At 37.3% G+C, this 22,721-nt stretch overlaps 1 protein-coding gene across 14 annotated transcripts in view; it reads right to left on the bottom strand.

Moving 5' to 3' along the window:
* Window positions 1-22,721, bottom strand: part of BRIP1 (BRCA1 interacting protein C-terminal helicase 1) — a 131,154-nt gene that overhangs the window by 98,717 nt on the left and 9,716 nt on the right. For 10 of the 14 annotated variants that reach the window (XM_036340210.1, XM_036340214.1, XM_036340216.1 and 7 more), the window contains 3 exons: window positions 15,888-16,015; window positions 13,677-13,796; window positions 1,021-1,089 (listed from right to left, as the gene is read on the bottom strand). In XM_036340210.1, coding sequence (XP_036196103.1) covers window positions 1,021-1,089; window positions 13,677-13,796; window positions 15,888-16,015 — 317 coding nt within the window. Of the gene's footprint in view, window positions 1-1,020; window positions 1,090-12,430; window positions 12,544-13,676; window positions 13,797-15,887; window positions 16,016-22,721 lie in introns of those variants that run through there. The other 4 variants (XM_036340212.1, XM_036340215.1, XM_036340225.1 and 1 more) reach the window with 2 other exon arrangements.

Raw genomic sequence — 22,721 nt, 5'->3', positions numbered from 1 at the left:
GAAACTTAAAGCTTTCCCACTAAGATCAGGTACAAGTCAAGTATGTCCTCTCCCACCACTCCTATTCAACATCATACTGAAAGTTCTAGCTAATGCCATAAGACAAGAAAAGGAAACATAAGGTATACAACTTGGGAAGAAAGATATAAAACTGTCTTTACTAATGGAATGATCACCTACATAGAAAATTAGAAATAACAAAAAAAACTCCTGGAGCCCTAACCAGTTTGGCTCAGTGGATAGAGCGTCAGCCTGCAGACTCAAGGGTCCCAGGTTCGAATCCAGTCAAGGGCATGTACCTTGGTTGCGGGCAAATCCCCAGTAGGGATTGTGCAGGAGGCAGCTGATCGATGTTTCTCTCTCATCGATGTTTCTAACTCTCTATCCCTCTCCCTTCCTCTATGTAAAAAGTCAATAAAATATATTTTTAAAAAAATCCTGGAACAAAGTAAGTGATTAATAGCAAGGTTGCAGGATATAAAGATTAAATGTAAAGTGTCAATTACTTTCCTATATACCGGCAATGAACAAGTGGAGTGTGAAATTAAAAACATAATACCAATTATATTAGTACCCTCAAAATAATTAGGTATAAATAAGTCTAACAAAATATAAATAAGATATATATAAGGAAAACTACAAAACTCTGATGAATAAAATCAAAGAACTAAATAAATGAAGAAACATCCCATGTTCATGGATAGAAAAACTCAATATTGTTAAGATGTCAGTTCTTCCCAATTTGACCTATAGATTTAATGTAATCCCAGTGAAAATCCCAGCAGTAATTTTGTGGATATTGACAAAATAATTCTAACATTTATATGGAGAGATGAAAGACCCAGATTAGCTAAAGAATATTGAAGGAGAATAAAAATGGAGGATTATGCTGACCAACTTTAAGACTTACTATAAAGTACAGTAATTAAGACTGTGGTATTGGTAAAATAATTGACAAACAGATTGGTGGAACAGAAGAGAAAGCTCAGAAATAGACCCACATAAATATAGTCAACTGACCTTGAATAAAGGAGCAAAGGCAATAAAATGGAGCAAAATTCGTATCTTCAACAAATGGTGCTGGAAAAACTGGAATCCACATGAAAAGAAATGAATCTAGACACAGTCCTTACACCCTTCACAAAAATTTAAGTCAAAATGGATCATAGACCTAAATGTAAAATACAAAAGTATTGAACTCTTAGAAGATAGCATAAGGAAACCTAGATAATCTTGGGTGTGGCTTTAGATACAACACCAAAGATATCCTATCTAATAAAAGAGAAACATGGTAATTGGCATACAACCGCTACCCTTCCCATTGGCTAATCAGCAAGATATGCAAATTAACTGCCAGCCAAGATGGTGACCTGCAGCCAGGCAGCTTGAAACTAACAGGAGGCTTACTTGCTTCACTGATGGAGGAAACCAACGATCCCCGCCTGCTTTGCCGGCCTCTGAGCCTGCAGTTTAAAAAACATTGTAACGAATATAGAAGCTAACCAAACCCCAGAAACCGGCTTTCAGCGAGGCCGGGATCTTAGAGCTGGAGTTATACAGTGCTTCGATTATAGAACCAAAACAAACCAGATACCTTCTTTCAGCAGCAGAAGCCTCAGAGCTGGAGCCAGAGCTAAAGCTGGCCCAGAAAAAAAAGAAAAAGAAAAAAAGGAGCAGTTGGGAGCTTCAGTCGGCCTGAAAACAGCCCTCAGCCCCTCACCCAGACTGTCCAGGCACCCCAGTGGGGACCCCCACCCTGAAGGGTGTGTGACCAGCTGCAAACAGCCATCATCCCCTCATGCAGGCTGGCCAGGCACCCCCGTGGGGACCCCCACCCTGATCCAGGACACCCTTCAGGGCAAACCAGCCGGCACCCACCCGTGCACCAGGCCTCTATCCTATATAGTAAAAGGGTAATATGTCTCCCAGGACCGGGATCAGCGGAGCCGAGAGGCCTCCCGGCACCGGGATCAGCGTGACAGGGGGCAGCGCCCAAATCCCCTGATCGCCCTGAGGCTCTGTGTGTGACAGGGGGCGGGGCCACAACCTCCCTATCTGCCCTGCTCTGTTCGTGACAGGGGAAGGCGCCCCAACCCCCTGATCAGCCCTGCTCTGTGCCTGATAGGGGAGAGCTCCCCAACCCCCTGATCGCCCTGCGGCTCTGTGTGTGACAGGGTGCGGCACCTCAACCCCTGATCAGCCCTGCTCTGTATGTGACAGGGTGCAGTGCCCCAACCCCCTCACCCCCACAGGCCCTGCTCTGTGTGTGACGGGGTAGAGCCATAACCTCCCCATCGGACCTGCCCTGAGTGTGAGAGTCGCGGCGCCCCAACCTCCTGATCGGCCCTGCTCTGTGGGTGATAGAGGGTGGCGCCCCAACCCCCCACCCCACCACGGGCCCTGCTCTGTGTGTGATGGGGTAGTGCCATAGCCTCCCCATCGGCCCTGCCCTGAGTGTGACAGTGGCGGCGCCCCAACCCCCTGATCGACCCTGCCCTGAGTTTGACAGGGGACGGTGCTCCAACTCCCCTATCAGCCCTACTCTGTGAGTGACAGGGGGGAGCTCCTCAACCCCCTGATCGGCCCTGCTCTGTGCATGACAGGGGGGAGCTCCCCAACCCCTTGATTGACCCTGCTCTGTGCGTGACAGGGTACGGAGCCCCAACCCCCCTGATGGGCCCTGCTCTGTGCGTGACAGGGGGCAGCGCCCCAACCCCCTGATTGGCCCTGCTCTGTGCATGACAGGGTACGGAGCCCCAACCCCCCTGATGGGCCCTGCTCTGTGCGTGACAGGGGTGGCACCACAACCTCCCCATCAACCCTGCCTTGAGTGTGACAGGGAGCGGTGTCCCAACCCCCCAATCGGCCCTACCCTGAGCATGAGTGAGGGTGGCATCGCAATCTCCCAATCTGCCCTGCTCTGTGCATGACAGGGGTCGGTGCCCCAACTCCCCAATCGGCCCTGCTCTGAGCCGACCAGGGGCTGCACCTAGGGATTGGGCCTGCCCTCTGCCACCCGGGAGCAGGCCTAAGCCAGCAGGTCGTTATCTCCCGAGGGGTCCCAGACTGCGAGAGGGCACAGGCCGGGCTGAGGGGCCCCCCCTCCGCCCCGAGTGCACAAATTTTTGTGCACCGGGCCTCTAGTGATCTATAAAAGATAGAACTGATAAGCTGGACTTCGTTATAATTAACATTTTCTGCTTTGCAAAAGACAATGTTACGAGAATAAGAAGATGCCCTAGTTGGTCTGGCTCAGTGGATAGAGTGTGGGCCTGTGGACTGAAGGGTCCCGGGTTCAATTCCGGTCAAGGGCACATGCCTGGTTGCAGGCTCGATCCCCAGCTGGGGGTGTGTAGGAGGCACCTAATCAATGATTCTCTCTCATCATTGACGTTTCTATCTCTCTCACTCTCTCCATTCCTCTCTGAAATAAATAAAAACATATTTTTTTAAAAAAGAGAGAATAAGAGAACTAACGACATTCTCTTGGGGGGAAATATTTACAAAAATACATCTAATAAGTGACTGTTATCCAAAATATGCAAAGAACACTTAAAAATCAACGAGAAGAAAACAAACCAATTTTAAAAAAATGACTTTTTAAATCCTTTTAGACCTATTAGACACCTCACTTTTTCACCCTAATTAAAAACCCCACTAGCCGAAACCGGTTTGGCTCAGTGGATAGAGCGTCGGCCTGTGGATTAAAAGGTCCCAGGTTCGATTCCGGTCAAGGGCATGTACCTGGGTTGCGGGCATATCCCCAGTAGGAGATGTGCAGGAGGCAGCTGATCGATGTTTCTCTCTCATCGATGTTTCTAACTCTCTATCTCTCTCCCTTCCTCTCTGTAAAAAATCAATAAAATATATCAAAAAATAAAATAAAATAAATAAATAAATAAAAACCCCACTAAAGAAAATATACAATTGGCAAATAAGCAAATGAAAACATGCTCAACATAACATGTCATAATGTCATCAGAGAAATAGAAATCAAAACAACAAGGAGACTACATACCTATTAGAATGGCCAAAATCCAGAAAGCTGACATCACTAAATGCTGGCAAGAATGTGGAGCAACAGGAGCTCCCATTCATTGATCTATATAATTTTATTAACCAATGTCACCCCCAATAAATTCAATTAAAAAATCAGTGGTTGGCAGGGGTTCAGGGAGACAAGGACAGGATGAATAGCCAGCACACAGAGGATTTTTAGGGCAGTGAAAATACTCTGAATGATACTACAATGATGGATACATGTTATTATGCATTTGTCCACACCCATTATATGTACAACACCAGGAATGAACCATAATGTAAACTATGGACTTTGGGTGACTGTGATGTGTCAGTGCAGATTCATCATCTATACTAAAATACACCATTATGGTGGGGGATGTTGATGATGGAGGTAGGACCTATATGGGAAATTTATGTATCTTCCCTTCAATTTTGCTGTGATCTTTAACCGCTCTAAAACATCATCTCAATAAAAAATTAAAAATTAAAGAAAAATAACATGATTTAAAGCAAAAATAGTAACAAAATACTGTGTCATTCATAATATATAGAGAGGTAAAATATGTAACAAAATTGCACAAAAGATGAGAGTGGAAGTGAAAACAGTGGTAGAAGGTTCTTACACATTATATATGAAGTAAAATATTTGAAAGTACAGTGATAAATTTAAGATGCATATTATAAACCCTAGAGCAACCCCAAAACAAATATGCCTTTGCAAGGTCACTTTGTAACTCTTTTTTCCTTCTTTTTTTAATATATTTTTATCGATTTCAGAGAGGAAAGGAGAGGCATAGAGATAGAAACATCAATGATGAGAGAGAATCATTATCGGCTGCCTCCTGCATGCCCTCCTACTGGGGATCCAGCCCACAATCCAGGCATGCGCCCAAGCGGAATCAAACCTGGGACCCTTCAGGCCGATGCTCTATCTACGATGCTCTATCCACTGAACCAAATCGCCCAGGGCACTTTGTAACTTTTCTCACCAAGAGGTTAACTCCACCCCCTGAATCTGGGTTTGGCCATGTGACTTGCTTTGGTGACTGAGACATTAGCAAACATGACACAATGAGGAGCTCAAAATATATTTGTACATTGGGGTTTATTCTTATGCTGCTCCTGGAACCCTGGGGATATTATATACATAAACCAGGATTAGCCTGCTGGATGATGAGATACCCACCCCATGTCCCAGTGGACTGCCAACCAACCCCCTGTAGCAGAGCTGCCTTGCTGACTTGCAGCTGACCATAGACGCATGAGTGGCCCAGCTGAGATCAGCAGAAGAAATGCCCAGCCGAAATTGCTGACCCCCAGACTATAAAGCTAAATAAATGGTTGGTTTGTTACACAGCAATAGATAACTAATTGTGTGTGTGAGTGTGTGTGTGTGTGTGTGTGTGTATAAGAATAGATAAGTAAAATATCATGGTTTGACAGAAAATAGTTGAATTCAGAATTAATGTTAATAACTTAATTATACACTTTGGTTTCCAAATTTTCTCTAAAAAACAGGTAATCTTTCATACACAAAAATATCAATGTCATTAAAAAATATCTAATTCAACATAAAAACATTATTTCCACTAAATACCAAGAGTCTAAAAAAAGGACATTCTTGACCTGATGCATTTGAATGAACGGACAGATTTTAAGTTCTATCAGAGTTAGGGTATAAACAATTACAAGTATATAGAAAATTGCGTATATTACAAGACTAGACAAAGATTAGCACTAGAAAAAAACAAACAAACCTGGTTTGTGGAAAAAAATTGTTAACATTATAACATTTGGTTCAGTTTTTTGATATAGACAAAATTACAATAAGGTAAACACCAAATATGTGAAAGGTTAAGGGGGAGAAGTAATGAAGAAATTAGAAAAAAAATAGTAAGAAAGCAATAGAAGGTATCTAAAACCAAAAATTCAAGAGAAAAGCAGTTAAGCATGTTATTTTTAAACAAATAAATATCAGAATAAACAGGTAAAATGATTTCAAATCATTGACTTCAGATAGTGGAAACTGGTGGAAAATAAAACTAATGCAAGGTCTACTACTTTTTGTTGGAAGCCACGTAGAAAGAAATCTTTGACTCTGATAAAATACATACATACTTTGAAAAAATAAAAATTTAAAGAGAAACAAAAAAGGTCCAGTAACCAATTCAAGTATATATTTGGTGTATAATAATAGCAAAACTTCATAGCAGGAAAAATTACTTTAGTTGACTCTACAACTGATCATCTATTTGGAAAAGCATACAGTTAGAGCCTGGCCTCATACATATATTAAAATAAATCCCTATAAATAAGAGGGTTAAATGTTTTTTAAAAAATGTAAACTATAACAGAACCATGAAAAATATCTGTTGTAAATTTATTCAAAAATATTAAGATTCTCATAAAAGTGTTTATGCTGTTTACTTGTGGGAGGCAGAAAAAGGTGTGGGAGCAATATTTTAAGAGAAAATATTTTAATTTTCACTCTGTACTGGTTTATATTGTTAAAGGTTTTTCAAACAATTTTTTTTAATTTGAGTTTTAAATTTCCTTTGCTTCTTTAGTAGATAAAATACAAAAATGTTTAAGATAATTTAATATTTTCCCAATTGTAGGTTGACTATATAAAGGAAGATATTTTGATGCCAGGTGTATTGAATAATAAAATCTATTTTCTTTTGCACAGTAACTTTGTTTTTTCCTCACCAGCCAACAAGAAAACATTTTTTTCTTAGTCATTCCTTTGCTCTCTTTTTCCCCCATTTATAATCATGAATCCATATTCACCCAATTTTAGAAGTAGGCTCAAATAATGGTTCCACTATTTACATGCAGTATGACCATAGTCAAATAATCTAATATTTTCTAGCTTCAATTTTCTTATTTGTAAAATGGGACTAATATCTGCTCAATTTTCCTCACAGTGATGATATAAAAATTAAATGAGAAAACATAAATTAACTGGTACAAATATGTATTCCAAAAAGCTATCATCATGTCATTATTAACTAGTGGCCCAGTGCACAGATTCGTGCACACTGAAAGGAAATTAACAAGAAAAAATGTTTCAATATCGCTATTCACCCTTTCTCTATAATAGAAGTGTCAGAGATTAAAGAAAATTAGTAAAATGTATATGAAAATAATATAGAAATTGATTAATAAACAATAACATATAACAAAGACATGATATAAAAACAACATTGATAAAAACAATGACTGATAAATTTATTAAACTTATTCTAATATCTTCCTGAATACCACATTAAGATTAAAAACGCGTTCAGAGTGCTTGACTAATTTCCCTTGTGATGAAGTATTTACAACTATAACTTTAACATCACACGCTCTTGGAACTCAAGAGAAAGCAATATATAACTGACCATGTCCAAAAGCGGGTTCAGGTAGGAATATTTCTATTCTGTCTAGAGTTTATCCTTGTGATTTATTAATAGTTATCGCAAATGCTGGCATCACGGGAAACTGTCTTCTAATTAATTTAAATGGGAGGCCAGCATCAGATGGGGACAAATCAATTCTTGGAATCTGAACAACCTCTCCTCCACAGATCCTGTTAATACTTCAGCTTCGGTTATGTAAAATCACAATCTTTAGATAATAAATCTAGTAGCATTACAAAGACCCCCTTTACTATTAAGATTTTTTTTTTAAATATATTTTATTGATTTTTTACAGAGAGGAAGAGAGAGAGATAGAGAGTTAGAAACATCGATGAGAGAGAAACATCGATCAGCTGCCTCCTGCACATCTCCCACTGGGGATGTGCCAGCAACCCTGGTACATGCCCTTGACCGGAATCGAACCCGGGACCTTTTCAGTCTGCAGGCCGACGCTCCATCCACTGAGCCAAACCAGTTTTGGCTACTATTAAGATTTTTAGTAGCATGATGATTGCACCCACTTTCTTTTTTTTTTTTTTTTTTTTAAATATATTTTATTGATTTTTTACAGAGAGGAAGGGAGAGAGATAGAGAGTTAGAAACATCGATGAGAGAGAATCATCGATCAGCTGCCTCCTGCACATCTCCCACCGGGGATATGCCCGCAACCCAGGCACATGCCCTTGACCGGAATCGAACCTGGGACCCCCCAGTCCACAGGCCGACGCTCTATCCACTGAGCCAAACCGGTTTCGGCGATTGCACCCACTTTCAATTTATGACATGGCATTCCCGAAGTAGTAATACTATTAAGAAATTCGATGGGAAAATTTTCCTTTTCAACATCATCAGTTGAATCAATGGGATTATCACTCAAACAGGTGTGAAAATCTCCATCAAGTATATCCAAAATTTTTTCATTTAATTTATGAACGTGCTCATTTTTAGGACAAAGAATCGCACATTTAGATATATTTTTAATATTATCTATAGATATACTATTTCCAAAGGTAGCTTCAATAATAGATCTGTTACAAATCATTTCATGGGGGATTTCAATAATATCCATTCCTAAATGAAAACTGCTATCAAGTTTGCCATCTCCAAGTTTTACTAACCATTCGCTATAAGGGGAATCCTCTGATCTCATATTTGTTTTAAGAGACAACTGTCTGAAACATCCCCAAACACTACAGTACTTTAAATTCATTTGTACTGCCCGGACCAGTTTGGCTCAGTGGATAGAGCGTCGGCCTGTGGACTGAAGGGTCCCGGGTTCGATTCCGGTCAAGGGCATGTACCTTGGTTGCGGGCACATCCCCAGTAGGGGGTGTGCAGGAGGCAGCTGATCAATATTTCTCTCTCATCAATGTTTCTAACTCTATCCCTCTCCCTTCCTCTCTGTAAAAAAATCAATAAAATTTATTTTTTTAAAAATTCATTTGTACTATGGCTGATCGCATAGCATGCAGCATAACACTGAGACATTGTCGAAAACCTCCTCTGAGAAGAACTTTCCCACCAAATGCAACATTCAAATTAATAATTTCTCTTAGTAATCTATGGCATTCCAAATTCACGATCGACAATGACAGATCGAAACACACACATGCGACTGGCGCCAGCGAGAGCTTTATATGTATCACGCATGCACAAGTCAACATTTATTTTTAAATTGCCAGTGTGCGTCATATATGCCAGCCGGTCAGTCGGTCACTTAGCCTTTTATATATAAAGATAACTTTGTGAAATACAGGTTACTGGTGGTTTTTTTTACTTTATTTTTGTTGTTGACACTAATACAAATATCCCCATTTTCTCCCCCTTTGCTCACCTCCACCCAGCCCCGCTTCTCTCTGGACATCACCACACTGTAGTCTGTGTCTATGGGTTATGCATATATGTTCTTGGGCTAATCCCTTCACCTTCTCTCATCCTGTCCTCCTGTACCCACTGACAGCTGTCAGTATGTTCCATGTATCTACTTAAGTGTCTTGCATATAATTGGTTCAAATATTTGTCTGCCTTGAATATATTATACTTCAACTAGTTGGTAATATTATTTAACAACTTGTTCTGAGAGTAGCTACAGAAATCGAAAGTTATTTCTAATCTTTTGTTTATATTAAGCTCCTATTTGCCTGTTGGTCCCTGAAATCATTGTTTGATCTTTTATTTTTGTATGCTACAACCAAAATGAGCCATAGAAGAAAAAGAAAACATTTTAAAACCTGCTTTAAGTTGCCTCTATTTAATAGCATGGTCACCCCTCCTTAAGTATATGGATCTGAGTAAAATCTGTAAGCCACAATAGTGGCAAGTTGTGCAAATCTTTAACTTTGGCCATTTTTTTTTCATTCATTTATTCAACAAACATGTAAGACTGCTAGATACAGGTCCTGTGCAAGATACTGGTTATAAAAACGTGAACAAGAAAGACATCATATTTGTCCTTATGGACATGCTGGCAAGGAGGCAAACTAAACAATTAAACCTACAAATAAATATATAAAGTTTGTTAAACATTGCAAAGAAAAGAGCAGGATGTTGAGAGACTGAAAAGAGGACCTAAGTTAAAAGAATTGTCTATATGGTATTGAATATAATATGACCTGTAACTGTACAAAAATGAACTACCTTTTCCCCAAATGTCATCTGAAAGAGTTTATTCAGAGGGAGAATAGTGAGGTTGTTGAGAGGATCAATTCTAAAGCTGATGGCCTGGGTTTTATTTTAAACCAGCCTCTACTCATCAGTTTTGTGACATAAACAACCTATTTAAATGTTCTGTGCCTTAATTTCTTCATCTGCCATTGGGGAATATATTAAGACATTTTTCATAGAGTTAATATAAAATTTGAATTAAGCTCTTTTGTCTTATTTTGAAAACTATCAAATTCACAGAAAAGTTAAAAGACCTGATACTAACTTTTAACTCACATGAATCTGTATTTATCAGGCAAACTAATATTTCTACAGTGCTTAGAAGAGTTTCTGGCACATAGTAAACACCATATCACTACATAAGCAGTTATGTTAAATAAAAGTAAATTAAAACTATGAGAAAATGATTTGTAAAATACTTTTGAGAGAAAATTGGTCATTTTCTCCTGAGATCCTAGAGAACATGCCAAATGTTAAAGAGAGGGAGGGAGGGAAAGAGAAAGAAAGGGAATGAGAAAATGTGGAAGAGAAAGACAGAGACAGAGATAGAGTCAAAGACAGAGACAGAAAAAAAGAAAAGGCAGGAATTAAGATGAAAAAGGAAAAATAAAAGTCCAAGGTTTTGCCCAACAAGACTTTATCTGAAGGTCAACAGCGCTCTCTGCTGGACCTATGTCTTTTCTACACACTAGGCGAAAGTAATAAATTAAAACAATACATGCTACCACAAATAAAAAAGTATCACTTTTGTAAAGGAATATAGACAATGTTAGCATTTATTTAATAAACAAACAAATAAAAGCAAAATAATGTATCTGTAAAAATACCTCCCCCATTGTGAGGATTTGCTAAAGGAATGGAAACAATACAAATAAATTCTAGAGAAAATGATTATAAATAGTGGAACAAAGTAATATCAGAATGGTAATGTTCTACTTTTAAAAACAATGTTTTTCTTAACTATATTTTGACCACATGGAGACTAGTTCTTCAACATATAAATTAGCAGTCAAAAAAGGAAACTAAATGTCCATTCCAGTGACCATGGAAGGTAATTCAAATAAGAGAGGAGTATTGACACCATTTTCTGAATTGAAGAGACATGAGGAGACTGGAAATGATAGGAAGGTAAAAAGATAACTATCCAATTCTCCAATCCACAGGATGGGAACCAAATTATTTTACTAAAAACTGAGAAAATTTGAAAGAAAAACCTAAAAAGTTTTAATGTCAAATTTAGTGGAAGACAAAAGTCATTAAATTTATGAAGGAATGTTTAAAAAAATAATACAACTGCAGATTTCAAATGTATGAAGACTACAACATTTATATCTTTGTAGGGATAAACGAATGAAACCATTATTTATTAATCCAAATAACCATTCCTTTAAAAATTAAATACTGCCCTCCCTAATAGCATCTTATAGGAATCAAAATAGGAAAAGCATCCTTAGAATTTAGAGCTATTAGATCTAAATGAAATATAGGTATACTAAATCTAGTCCCACCATCCTTTTCATCCCATTTGAAGGAACAGGTCCTAAAAAGAAATGGTACTTGTACAAGTCCCTCAAATTACCTTAAGATCTTTATATGATACGCCCTAACCGGTTTGGCTCAGTGGATAAAGCGTCTGCCTGCGGACTAAAGGGTCCCAGGTTCGATTCTGGTCAAGGGCATGTATCTTTGTTGCGGGCACATACCCAGTAGGGAGTGTGCAGGAGGCAGCTGATTGATGTTTCTCTCTCATCAATGTTTCTAAGTCTCTATCCCTCTCCCTTTCTCTCTGTAAAAAAGTCAATAAAATATATATATTTTTAAAAAGATCTTTATATGATAGATTAAAATCTAATACATAAAATATGAGTCATATAAACTGTCAACATAAAAAAAGTTCCAAAATACAGAATGCATTTTTTAAATTACTTTAAGAATTTTGGTGATAAACTAATTTCAGAAGCTGTAATACAATAAATATTAAATCTTATGAAACAGTTTTCTTCTACTCCTTTCTATTCCAGAATTAACAGAAAAAATTTTTGTGATTTATAATATGCCACTCTGTTAAAGATTAAGAAATATTATACAATGAGGAAAGAACAGTCCCTGTATAGTTTGAAATGGATACTAGATTTATCAGGGTGAACACTTCATAAGTTATATAAATGTTAAATCACTGGGTTGTACACCTAAAACTAATATAATGTTGTATGTCAATTGTAATTGAAAAATAAAAATGATTTTTTAAAAAGAAAATTTGAAAATAAAGAGCAGAAAAAGAGTAATAAAATTTTTTTTAAAAAATCACTGTAGCTATTACAATAAAGAAGAAAAATTACCATAGTCTGTCAGTCATTCTTTCAAGTAAAAATGATGTTCCGTGAAAAAAAGTGGCTAGTTCAGCTCACAATCCAAACTATCCTACCACCAGTGTTCTTCCTCAAGACAATCATTGTATTCCTGTAGGCAAAAGTGTTTCATGAGCACCACTCCTTTCTTCACACAGAATGTTAAAAATCTCAAGCACTGAGATTTGATAAACAGTAATTTTTACTGCTTCATCAAGGGCATTCTTAAGTAAAACTGGCTTTTTAAAAAACTGTATATTAATGATGAAGAAAAATACTATTAGTACAGGTTGGTGCCACTATCTTATTGTGCTAAGTCACCAATAGCTTTACCCAGCATTGCTTCTGCATCAGTGTAAATGTCAAGACAGTAAAAAAAAAAAAAATTAAGAGCAAATAACATCTTAATATTACTGTGAAAATACTTTTGGCCTCACAGAGCACCTGAAAAACATCTTAAGAATCTCCAGCCCTGACCAGTTTGGCTCAGTGGATAGAGCGTCGGCCTGCAGACTGAAGGGTCCTGAGTTCGATTCCAGTCAAGGGCATGTACCTTGGTTGCAGGCACATCCCCAGTGGGAGGTGTGCAGGAGGCAGCTGGTCAATGTTTCTCTCTCATCGATGTTTCTAACTCTCTATCCCTCTCCCTTCCTCTCTGTAAAAAAATCAATAAAATATATTAAAAAACAAAAAAAAGAATCTCCAGAGTTCCATGATCTGATGATGTGCCTTCCCTCTAACCCAGAGAACTCTGACTCTGCTGTCATGCCCTGCAAAGGAAGCCAGGGCCTGGGATGGGGGACAGTGAGATAGCCCCTCCCTGACACCCACTGTCCTCTCAGGAACACCAAGCGGACAGCTGAATTGTGGATGGATGAATGTACTAGTATACACACAGTACTATTATGCTACCCAACCACTACTTGAGAATTGCTGCTCTCAGGACACTGAAAGAACGTTAGGGAAGTGGAGTTCACAAACATAAGAATATTGATGAGCAGAAAACGTTCAGATCTCTTTCTAGTTCCATTCTTACATTTTACAAATGATGAAAAGGGAGCACAGAGAGGATAGGATTTACTATCTCATACATTAGTAGCAGAGATGTGATAGCACTTAGAACTTCTGAGTGGTTTTCTACTTTTCTTTGCATTATACTATTCTTCCTTTTTCAAACATGGATTTAACAAATTTCACATTCTCCTTCTTTCAACTAAACAATGGCATAAATACATACATTTTGTGGAGAAAAGGAGTTTATCTTTCTTAATGGAGAGTTGAGTTTTGTGGTCTTTCCTGAAGCAACTTTTGTATCAAAATGGTGTACTTCCTTTTCAAAACAATGCCGTTTTCTAATCTGTAAACACAAGACCAAAATAAAGTTTAAAATAAAGTAAACATTTGAGCAGGCTGGAAGGGTGGGGGGATAAAAGGTGATGAAAGAAGGCTTGACTTGGGGTGGTGAACCAACAATAGTGTACAGATGTTGTATTGTGGAACTGTACACCTGAAACCTGTATAATTTTGTTAACCAGAGTCGCCTCAATAAAGTCAATAAAAAGGAAAAAAAAAAAAAGTTTGAGCAGGTTAGTTGTCCCCCAAGGTCCAAATAGCTATGTTTGGTTTCAGCCTTTAAAAATGACTATTTCTAACTGACGATAATCAAATAATTTTTAAAAACACAAACAGGCACCTTATTACAAGACCTAAGTAAAATAAAATATAGTAATACCTCCTTAATCCTAACCAAAATAGTTTTAATTAGTGATATTCAAAACTATAGTACTGAAAAATGATCTTCTCATAAAATAGTTCCACCATGTGGACACCAAGTATAATATTATAGCAAAGTCCAAATTACATATCTAACTGGAAAGTAAAAAAGCAAATAAAGTGTAAACCTCATTGGAAATTAAAACTCAAAATAATTTAAATGTAGATATTCATAATTTCCTACATGACAGAATTCCTTGGTTACTATTACTTTTACTAGATAGTTGATAATCTAAGTTGTATTTGACTAAATTTCTTTGATAAATACCACTAAGTTTGCTTTCCAGTCTATCCTTTTTTTCTACTTGCCAAAACCCTAATTACTTAAATTATAAAAGGGAGAGGGACATTTCTATTCATGATCCCATTCCTACCAAAAAAGAAATGAGACCCAAAGAAGTCAAGGATAAGTGTTATATGTTGAGTCCTACCTCACAACAGCCAACTCTATGTACACATTTTTGAGGGGAAGGGGGAATTTTCTAAAGATTCACGCTTCATTTGTAATTGGTGTTTTTCTAAAAATAAACTAGTTCATTCTATTTCTAAAAATGGTTTAATTATGAAAGTTAAAGATGGTAAGTAAAATAAACTACATAAGAATGCAAAAACTTTTTTAATATATTCAATTAAAAATATTCAATTACGTGCAAATGACATGCTGATTAAATAATACCCTTTTTATTTGTAATTAAGGCTATTAAAAGTCCCAGCCTCCCCATCTCACTGCCATAAACTCTATGAGAAAACAGGGTATTCATCTATGAAAAGTACTGTCATTTAAATTATCTAGTAATTTAGACCTTTCAATAATTTTTAGAAAAATTTTATCCTGTATTGATATTAAAAACTCAGTAAATAAGAGTAAGCCTTGTAAATATATTAAAACTACCAATACCAAAAGTATCCATGATATAAATATTCATATAAAAGGAATTTTGGACAAAAAATATGCCATTATTAGATAAAAACAACAGAGGAGTTAAAATGTACAAAGTAGCTCTATTATTAATATATGCCCTAAGTAAATATTTTATTATCAAATTCCTCATATATAAGTAAGCATCATGCAGTTTCACTTTAATGACATTGATTGTAAGTAGCCCTATATAATAAAAACCTAATATGCTAAGTGTCCACTCATCCTTTCAACCAATCAAAGTGTAATATGCTAATGATATGCTAAGGCAGCTCAACTGCTCGCTATGATATACACTGACCACCAGGGGGCAGATGCTCCAACCAGTAGGTTAGCTTGCTGCTGGGGTCTGCCCAATTGGGACTGAGCCAGACAAGCTGGATACAACCTGGAGCCCTCCCACGGTCCCTTCCCAGCCCCGATCGAGCACTGGTGCGGTCCCTTGGCCTGGCCTGTGCCCTCTTGCAATCCGGGACCTCTTGGGGAATATTGGAGAGCCAGTTTCCGCCTGATCCTGCAGGCCAAGCCAAGGGACCCCTCTGATGCATGAATTCGTGCACCAGGCCTCTAGTCTTTTATAATAAACTCCATTGTAATGAGTACCTAGCTAAAATTCAATTACAACAATTTACCGTTTACTTTACATCTGTGACCCCACTCATCTCCACAAGTGACACTGAGAACTAGATTGATATCTGACAGCCTTGTTCAGCTATAACTAATGGGATTACTTCACTGCCAATAAACTCTGTTTACCTGCTGTGTAGTTTCTAAGGATCGAATTCTTTTCTTCTCTACTTGAAAATCATCATTTTCATCTCTGTATAGGAATGCCTGTTTCTTGGCAGATAATTTTGCAGCCAGCGTAGTTTTTTCAGGCGAGTCTTATAAAAGAAGTTAAAAAATCAGCATAAATAACTTACACTTATGCAGTTTTCCTAAGAAAAAATTGGAATCAAGATGTAGACTTATTTTAGAAATTAACATATTTTAAAAAATGAATTGCTGAACATGTTTAAAAGCACTTTTTTTACCAGATTACTTTAACAAAATATAGACAACATTTTGAGAAATACGTTTTCAATAAGAAAGTCCAATTTTGATTTAACAGGTTTATACTTTTGTATACCACTCCCAATGTGATTTTAAAAAATACAACTGTAAGACTCTCTCAAGAAAATGTATTTCATTTCTATAAAAATATTTCTTTACATGTCTCAATGTCACTTTCTTACTAAGCTTCTATGTTTGTTAGGATTAAAAATATAGTAAAATTAAGCTCTTATAATCTACCTTTTAATCCCACAATCCTGAAAACCCATTCTCAAGGTCATCAACCTTATAATTCACCAAATAGCATCATCCCATTTTACCAGGTGTACCGGTTAATAATGCGGATTTTGTAATCAAAGAAAACACAATGATTTCAAGAGAAACATCAAAAGTGCTTTATTCAAAGTAATGTCCATCACTAGCTACACATTTCCCCCATCTTTCAGGTAATTTGTGGATACCGTCCCAATAGAACTTTTCTTGTTTTGAGGCAAACCATTCAGAGACCCAATTTTCCACCTCTTCATATGTTTTGAAGTGCTGCTCAGAAAGCGCGTGTGCCATCGATTGGAACAAGTGGTAATCTGAAGGAGCAAGGTCTGGTGAATACAGCGGGTGGGTTAATACTTCCCAGGCAAAATCTTTTAACGTGTCTTTAACTGGTTTTGAAGTGTGTGATGGTGCATCATCATGAAGCAAAATTATTTTGCCATGTCTTCTGGAACATTCTGGTCTTTTCACGATCAAAGTATGGTTCAAATTGATTATCTGTTGTCGGTAGCGATCAGTATTAACGGTTTCACCTGGTTTTAGAAGCTCATAATACACTAACACCTACCTGATCCCACCAAACACAGAGCTTTGTCTTCTTTCCGAAGCGATTTGGCCTTGCAGTCGATGTTGATGGTTGACCTGGATCAACCCATGATTTTGTGCATTTGGGATTCTCAAAATAAATCCACTTTTCATTGCCAGTCACAATTCGATGCAAAAAATACTTTCTTTCGTGCCATTGAAGCAACATTTTACTGATGACTTTTCAGTTTTCCATTTGTCTTTCGTTCAGTTGATGTGGCACCCATTTTCCTTCCTTTGAAATATTTCCCATTGCTTGTAAACAATTGGAAATTGTTTGCTGAGCAATGTTTAATTTTTCTGCAAGTTATTTTTGAGTTTGACATGCATCTTCATCCAATGCTTTTAATTGTTTTTTGGTTGACCTGGACCGTTCTTTGTCTTTCACATCGAAATCATCACTTTAAAAGCATTTAAACCAGGGTTCACAAGTATCTTGAGATGGAGCATGTTCATCATAAGCTTCCCAAAGTATACGATAACTTTCAGCAGCACTTTTCTTCAAAATAAAGTAATGAATTAAAACTTCCCACAAATGCTCTTTTTTTTGGCATGAAATTCGACATTTTTAAGCCCAAAAATATCTATGATGTTAACACCTTCAGCAAATTTAACATATGAAGTTTTGAAGCTTGCTGTCAATACAACAAAATAGCATACATATCAAATCGCATATATATCAACATATGTGTAACTCCATCTATTGAAAAAAATCTGCATTATTAATCGGTACACCTGGTATAAATATGAACACTAGGTTTTTAGAAAGTCAAGTAACATGCCAGTATCATACAGCTAGTAAGAGGCAGAGCCTGGATGTGACTAACGCCTGCTGTCTGACTCCAAAATACATAAGCATAAATTTAGGCATAAAGCCAAACATAATACTCTGTCTTCTGGAAGATAACAAACACATTTCCTTTTTCCTTAATGTCTGTAAAACTGTTCTTAACTATCCCTATACATTGGTTTCTCCCTGTCCCTAAATGTGTGTTCTTAAAAGTACCTTCCTTCCTCTTTGTTCTTCTCTATGAGTTCCCTTGAATTCACTAAACAAGCATTTATTTTATCAAGCCCAAACAATTCCAGACACCATGAAAAAGAAACAGTTCCTGGCCTTAAAGAATTTACAGACTATTAGGGCAGAAAGATCTGTAGGCAAGACTAGTACTGTTTTCAAAAACACAAGTTTATCTGAATAAACGCAGAAGTGAATCTATACCACACACAGCACTGGTTTTCAAACTTTTTCTGAGGATAATATTTTTTAAAGAAAAATTGCTTACAATTTCCAAAACAGGATGAAAGACTTAGCCAGTGATGGCGAACCTTTTGAGCTTGGCGTGTCAGCATTTTGAAAAACCCTAACCTAACTCTGGTGCCATGTCACATATAGAAATTTTTTTATATTTGCAACCATAGTAAAACAAAGATTTATATTTCTGATATTTATTTTATATATTTAAATGCCATTTAACAAAGAAAAATCAACCAAAAAAATGAGTTCGCGTGTCACCTCTGACACGCGTGTCACAGGTTCGCCATCACTGACTTAGGCCTTCTTTGGTCCACCACTATTCTTTCCCCGCTATGAGCCATGCTTTTTCCTAAGACTCATAGGAACATCATTTGAAAATTCTAAAACCGTAATTCTGCCTTTCAGACCTAGATCTTTAATCTACACGGAATGGACTTTTCTGTATGAAGTAAAATAGGGCTACAATTTCAATTTTTTTCTATAGGAATATCTGAGAGTCCCAGTACCACTTATAGAAAAGTCCCTCCCTTGCCCTCTGCTCTGTAGGAGCACTTCTATTTTAAAAAAAAAAAAAAAAAAAACTTTCTGGCTATATGTGGAACTAAATGTGGGTTCTCCATTGTTTTCCATGGGTCTACACTGCACCAATACTAAAGTGTTCTAATTACTATAGCTTTATATATAGTAAGCCAGCCCATGTCAGTGGTCGGCAAACTCATTAGTCAACAGAGCCAAATATCAACAGTACAACGATTGAAATTTCTTTTGAGAGCCAAATTTTTTAAACTTAAACTATATAGCTAGGTACATTGTTATTAATTAGGGTACTCCTAAGCTGGCCTTTGCTAAAAACGTCTTCAATCTGATTGAGGTACGTTCGCTGAGGTCGACCCCTTCCAACTCTCCCATCCACACTCGTCTTGTATACTTGTCTCATCTATCTCCTTTCCGAAAACCGACTTCTGCGCATGGGCCACGAAGTTTCAATCGCACTGTACATGCACGCCGGCACGTGGTATTTTGTGGAAGAGCCACACTCAAGGGGCCAAAGAGGTGCGTGTGGCTCGTGAGCCGCGCTTTGCCAAACACTGGCCTATCCCATAGATTAAGTCTTCTCACCTTGACCACATTCTCAAGAGTGTCTTTGGCTGTTATTCTTAGCCCTTTGCATTTCCATATATATTTTAGAAAGACATGTAATTTTGAGCTCCGCAATTTCCAGGCAAATTGGTAAAATACCCACAAAACAAACTAGCATAGTGGTTCTCAACTGGGACCATTTTAACACCCCTATCCCCACACCAGGAACATTGAGCAATCTCTGGAGACATTTTTTGTTGTCAGCAAAGGCAGGAGACAGCAGGAAAACTACTGGCATCTAGTGGGTTGAGGCCCGGGAGATGCTGCTAAATATCCCACAATGCACAGCACAGTCCCACAACAAAGAATGATCCAATTCAAAATGTTAATAGTGCCCTGTTTGAGAAACCTTGCCCCAAATAAACCAAGGGGCAAATTTGTATGGGCCCATTAAAGGGTAGGGAATAGCTACCATAAACAATAATTTAGTTTTAGAAAAATTGAACTGCCATCTGCCAAAAAAGATTAATACCCAATTCATTAAAATAAAAATCATATTATCTACATATACAGAAAAGGTTTATCTTCATGTTCTTTATAGCAGAGAAGTTTGCAGGAAACTTATTGAAAAGGTTAAGTCTCTAAAATACAAAGTTATAAAGAAATGAGATATATTCAGATTATTTTTTTAATATATTTTATTGATTTTTTACAGAGAGGAAGGGAGAGGGATAGAGAGTTAGAAACATCGATGAGAGAGAAACATCGATCAGCTGCTTCCTGCACACCTCCCACTGGGGATGTGCCCGCAACCAAGGTACATGCCCTTGACCGGAATCGAACTTGGGACCTTTCAGTCCACAGGCCTACGCTCTATCCACTGAGCCAAACCGGTTAGGGCCAGAATATTTTTTTAAAAAAACTCCTAGAAATGAATAAGAAACCACCCAATTCAAAAATGGGCAAAAAACCTGAATATGCAGTTCAATAAAAGGAATATTTAAACGACCAATAAACATACTAAAAGATGCTCAACCTCATTAATCAACAGAGAAATACCAATTAAAACTCATGAGAACATGACACATGCACCAAAATGGGTAAAATTTTTAATGACTGGAAATACCAAGTGCTAAAGGTTCAACCACTTTGGAAAATATTGGCAGTAACTACTATAACTGAACATATGCATACACTATGACCAGCAATTCCATTACTAAGTATATATCTGGTAGAAAATACCTATTTGCACCAGAATGAATACGAATGTTCAAAATTGCCCAGCTGGCGTTACTCAGAGATTGTCGACCAATGAACCAGGAGGTCAGGGCTCCATTCCCAGTCAGGGCACATGCCTGGGTTGCTGGCTCAGACCCCAGTAGGGGGCATGCAGGAGACAGCCAATCAATGACTGTCTCTCATCATTGACATTTCTCTCTCTCCCTCTCCCTTCCTCTCTGAAATCAATAAAAAAATACATCTAAAAAATATATATATATGTCCATATGTTTAAAAAAGAATGTTCAAAATAGCATTAATAACCAAAAGCAGAAACCACCCAAATGTCTAACAACTATAAGATAAATTAATACATTGCAGCATATTCATAGAAAATAATATATAGCAATAAGTACTACTATATGCAATACACAAATAAATCTCATAGTACAACATTAAGCAAAAGTAGATGGATATAATTTCATTTCTATAAAAAGGCAAAGCTCACTAATGGTGACAGAAGGGAAGATAGCAATTACCTGTGGAAAGGTGACTAACGAAGAGGATGAGAAGTGTTGGTCATATCCTATTTTTTATCTAGATGGGAGTACATTAGTGTGTTTACTTTGTGAAAATTCTTCAAACTATACACTTAGAATTTGTGCACTTTTATGTATTTAGGTTACATCTTATTAAAGAATTTACTTGAAAGTATAAAGAGAGTATCAGAATACAACCATGATTTATGCCATCTGATTCTTCAAGAGAAAATTCTACATACTCTAACTCACAATAATGTTAAAATGAAAGTTGTAATTGACAACTGATTTTTTACAAAGGCAATGCCGTGGACAAAGGATAGCCTTTTTGATAAATGATGCTAAATAAGTAGATATCCATATGAAAATAAATGAACTTGGATCCATACCTTGCACCATATTAAAAAATTAACTCGAAATGCACCTTAAACCTAAAGTAAACCTACAACTACATTTTTTTTAAAAACATGTACTCAAAATATATAAAGAAACTCTCAAAACTTAACAGTATTTCACCAAAGAGATTGAAACTTAAAAAAAAAAAGGAACCAAACAGAAATTCTGGAACTGAAGAACTGAATGAATGAGATGAAGAAAGAACTAGCAAGCTTAGGAAATAGAGCAGACCAGATGGGAGAAAGAATTAATGATACTAAAGACAGAAATCTAGAATTACTCAGGTGGAAGTAGAGAGAGAATCGTGAGTTAAAAAAAAAAAAAGATTCAAGAAGTATCTGACTCATTAGAAAGAAAAATATAAGAATAATGGGGCCCTAGACGGTTTGGCTCAGTGGATAGAGTGTCAGCCTGCAAACTGAAGGGTCCTAGGTTCGATTCTGGTCAAGGGCAAGTACCTCGTTTGCAGGCTCAATCCTGGCCCTGGTAGGGGTGCATTCAGGAGGCAACCAATCGATGTGTCTCTCTCACATCAATGTTTCTCTCTGTCTCTCCCCCTTCTTCCACTCTTTACAAAAATCAATGGGAAAAATATCCTTGGGTGAGGATTAACAACAATAACAAAAAAAAAGAATAATGGGCATACCAGAAGAAAAGAGGAAGAAGGAAATGAAGAACCTATTCAAACAAATAATTGATGAGAACTTCCCAAACCTATAGAAAGAACTGGGTCCTCAAATCCAAGAAGCTAACAGAACATCTGATTATCTCAACCCAAAAAGGCTTTCTCCCAGGCACATTATATTAAAACTGTCAAAAACTAACAACAAAGAGAGAATCTCAAGGCAGACAGGGAAAAGAAGATGGTAACCTATAAAGAAGATCCCATTAGAGCAGGGGTGGGCAAACTTTTTGACTCGAGGGCCACAATGGGTTCTTAAACTGGACCGGAGGGCCAGAACAAAAGCATGGATGGAGTGTTTGTGTGAACTAATATAAATTCAAAGTAAACATCATTACATAAAAGGGTACGGTCTTTTTTTTCAATAGTTTTATTCATTTCAAACGGGCCAGATCCGGCCCGTGGGCCATAGTTTGCCCACGGCTGCATTAGAGCATTACTGTATTTTTTTAGAATACTAACCTCAGAAGATCAGGCAAATTTATCAAGAATAAATGAGGTGGATTACA

The sequence above is a fragment of the Myotis myotis genome, unplaced genomic scaffold, assembly GCF_014108235.1.
Source record: "Myotis myotis isolate mMyoMyo1 unplaced genomic scaffold, mMyoMyo1.p scaffold_m19_p_17, whole genome shotgun sequence".
NCBI lineage: Eukaryota > Metazoa > Chordata > Mammalia > Chiroptera > Vespertilionidae > Myotis > Myotis myotis.
Note: the sequence above shows the minus strand (reverse complement) of the source record. Positions and strands in the feature narration are given on the sequence as shown.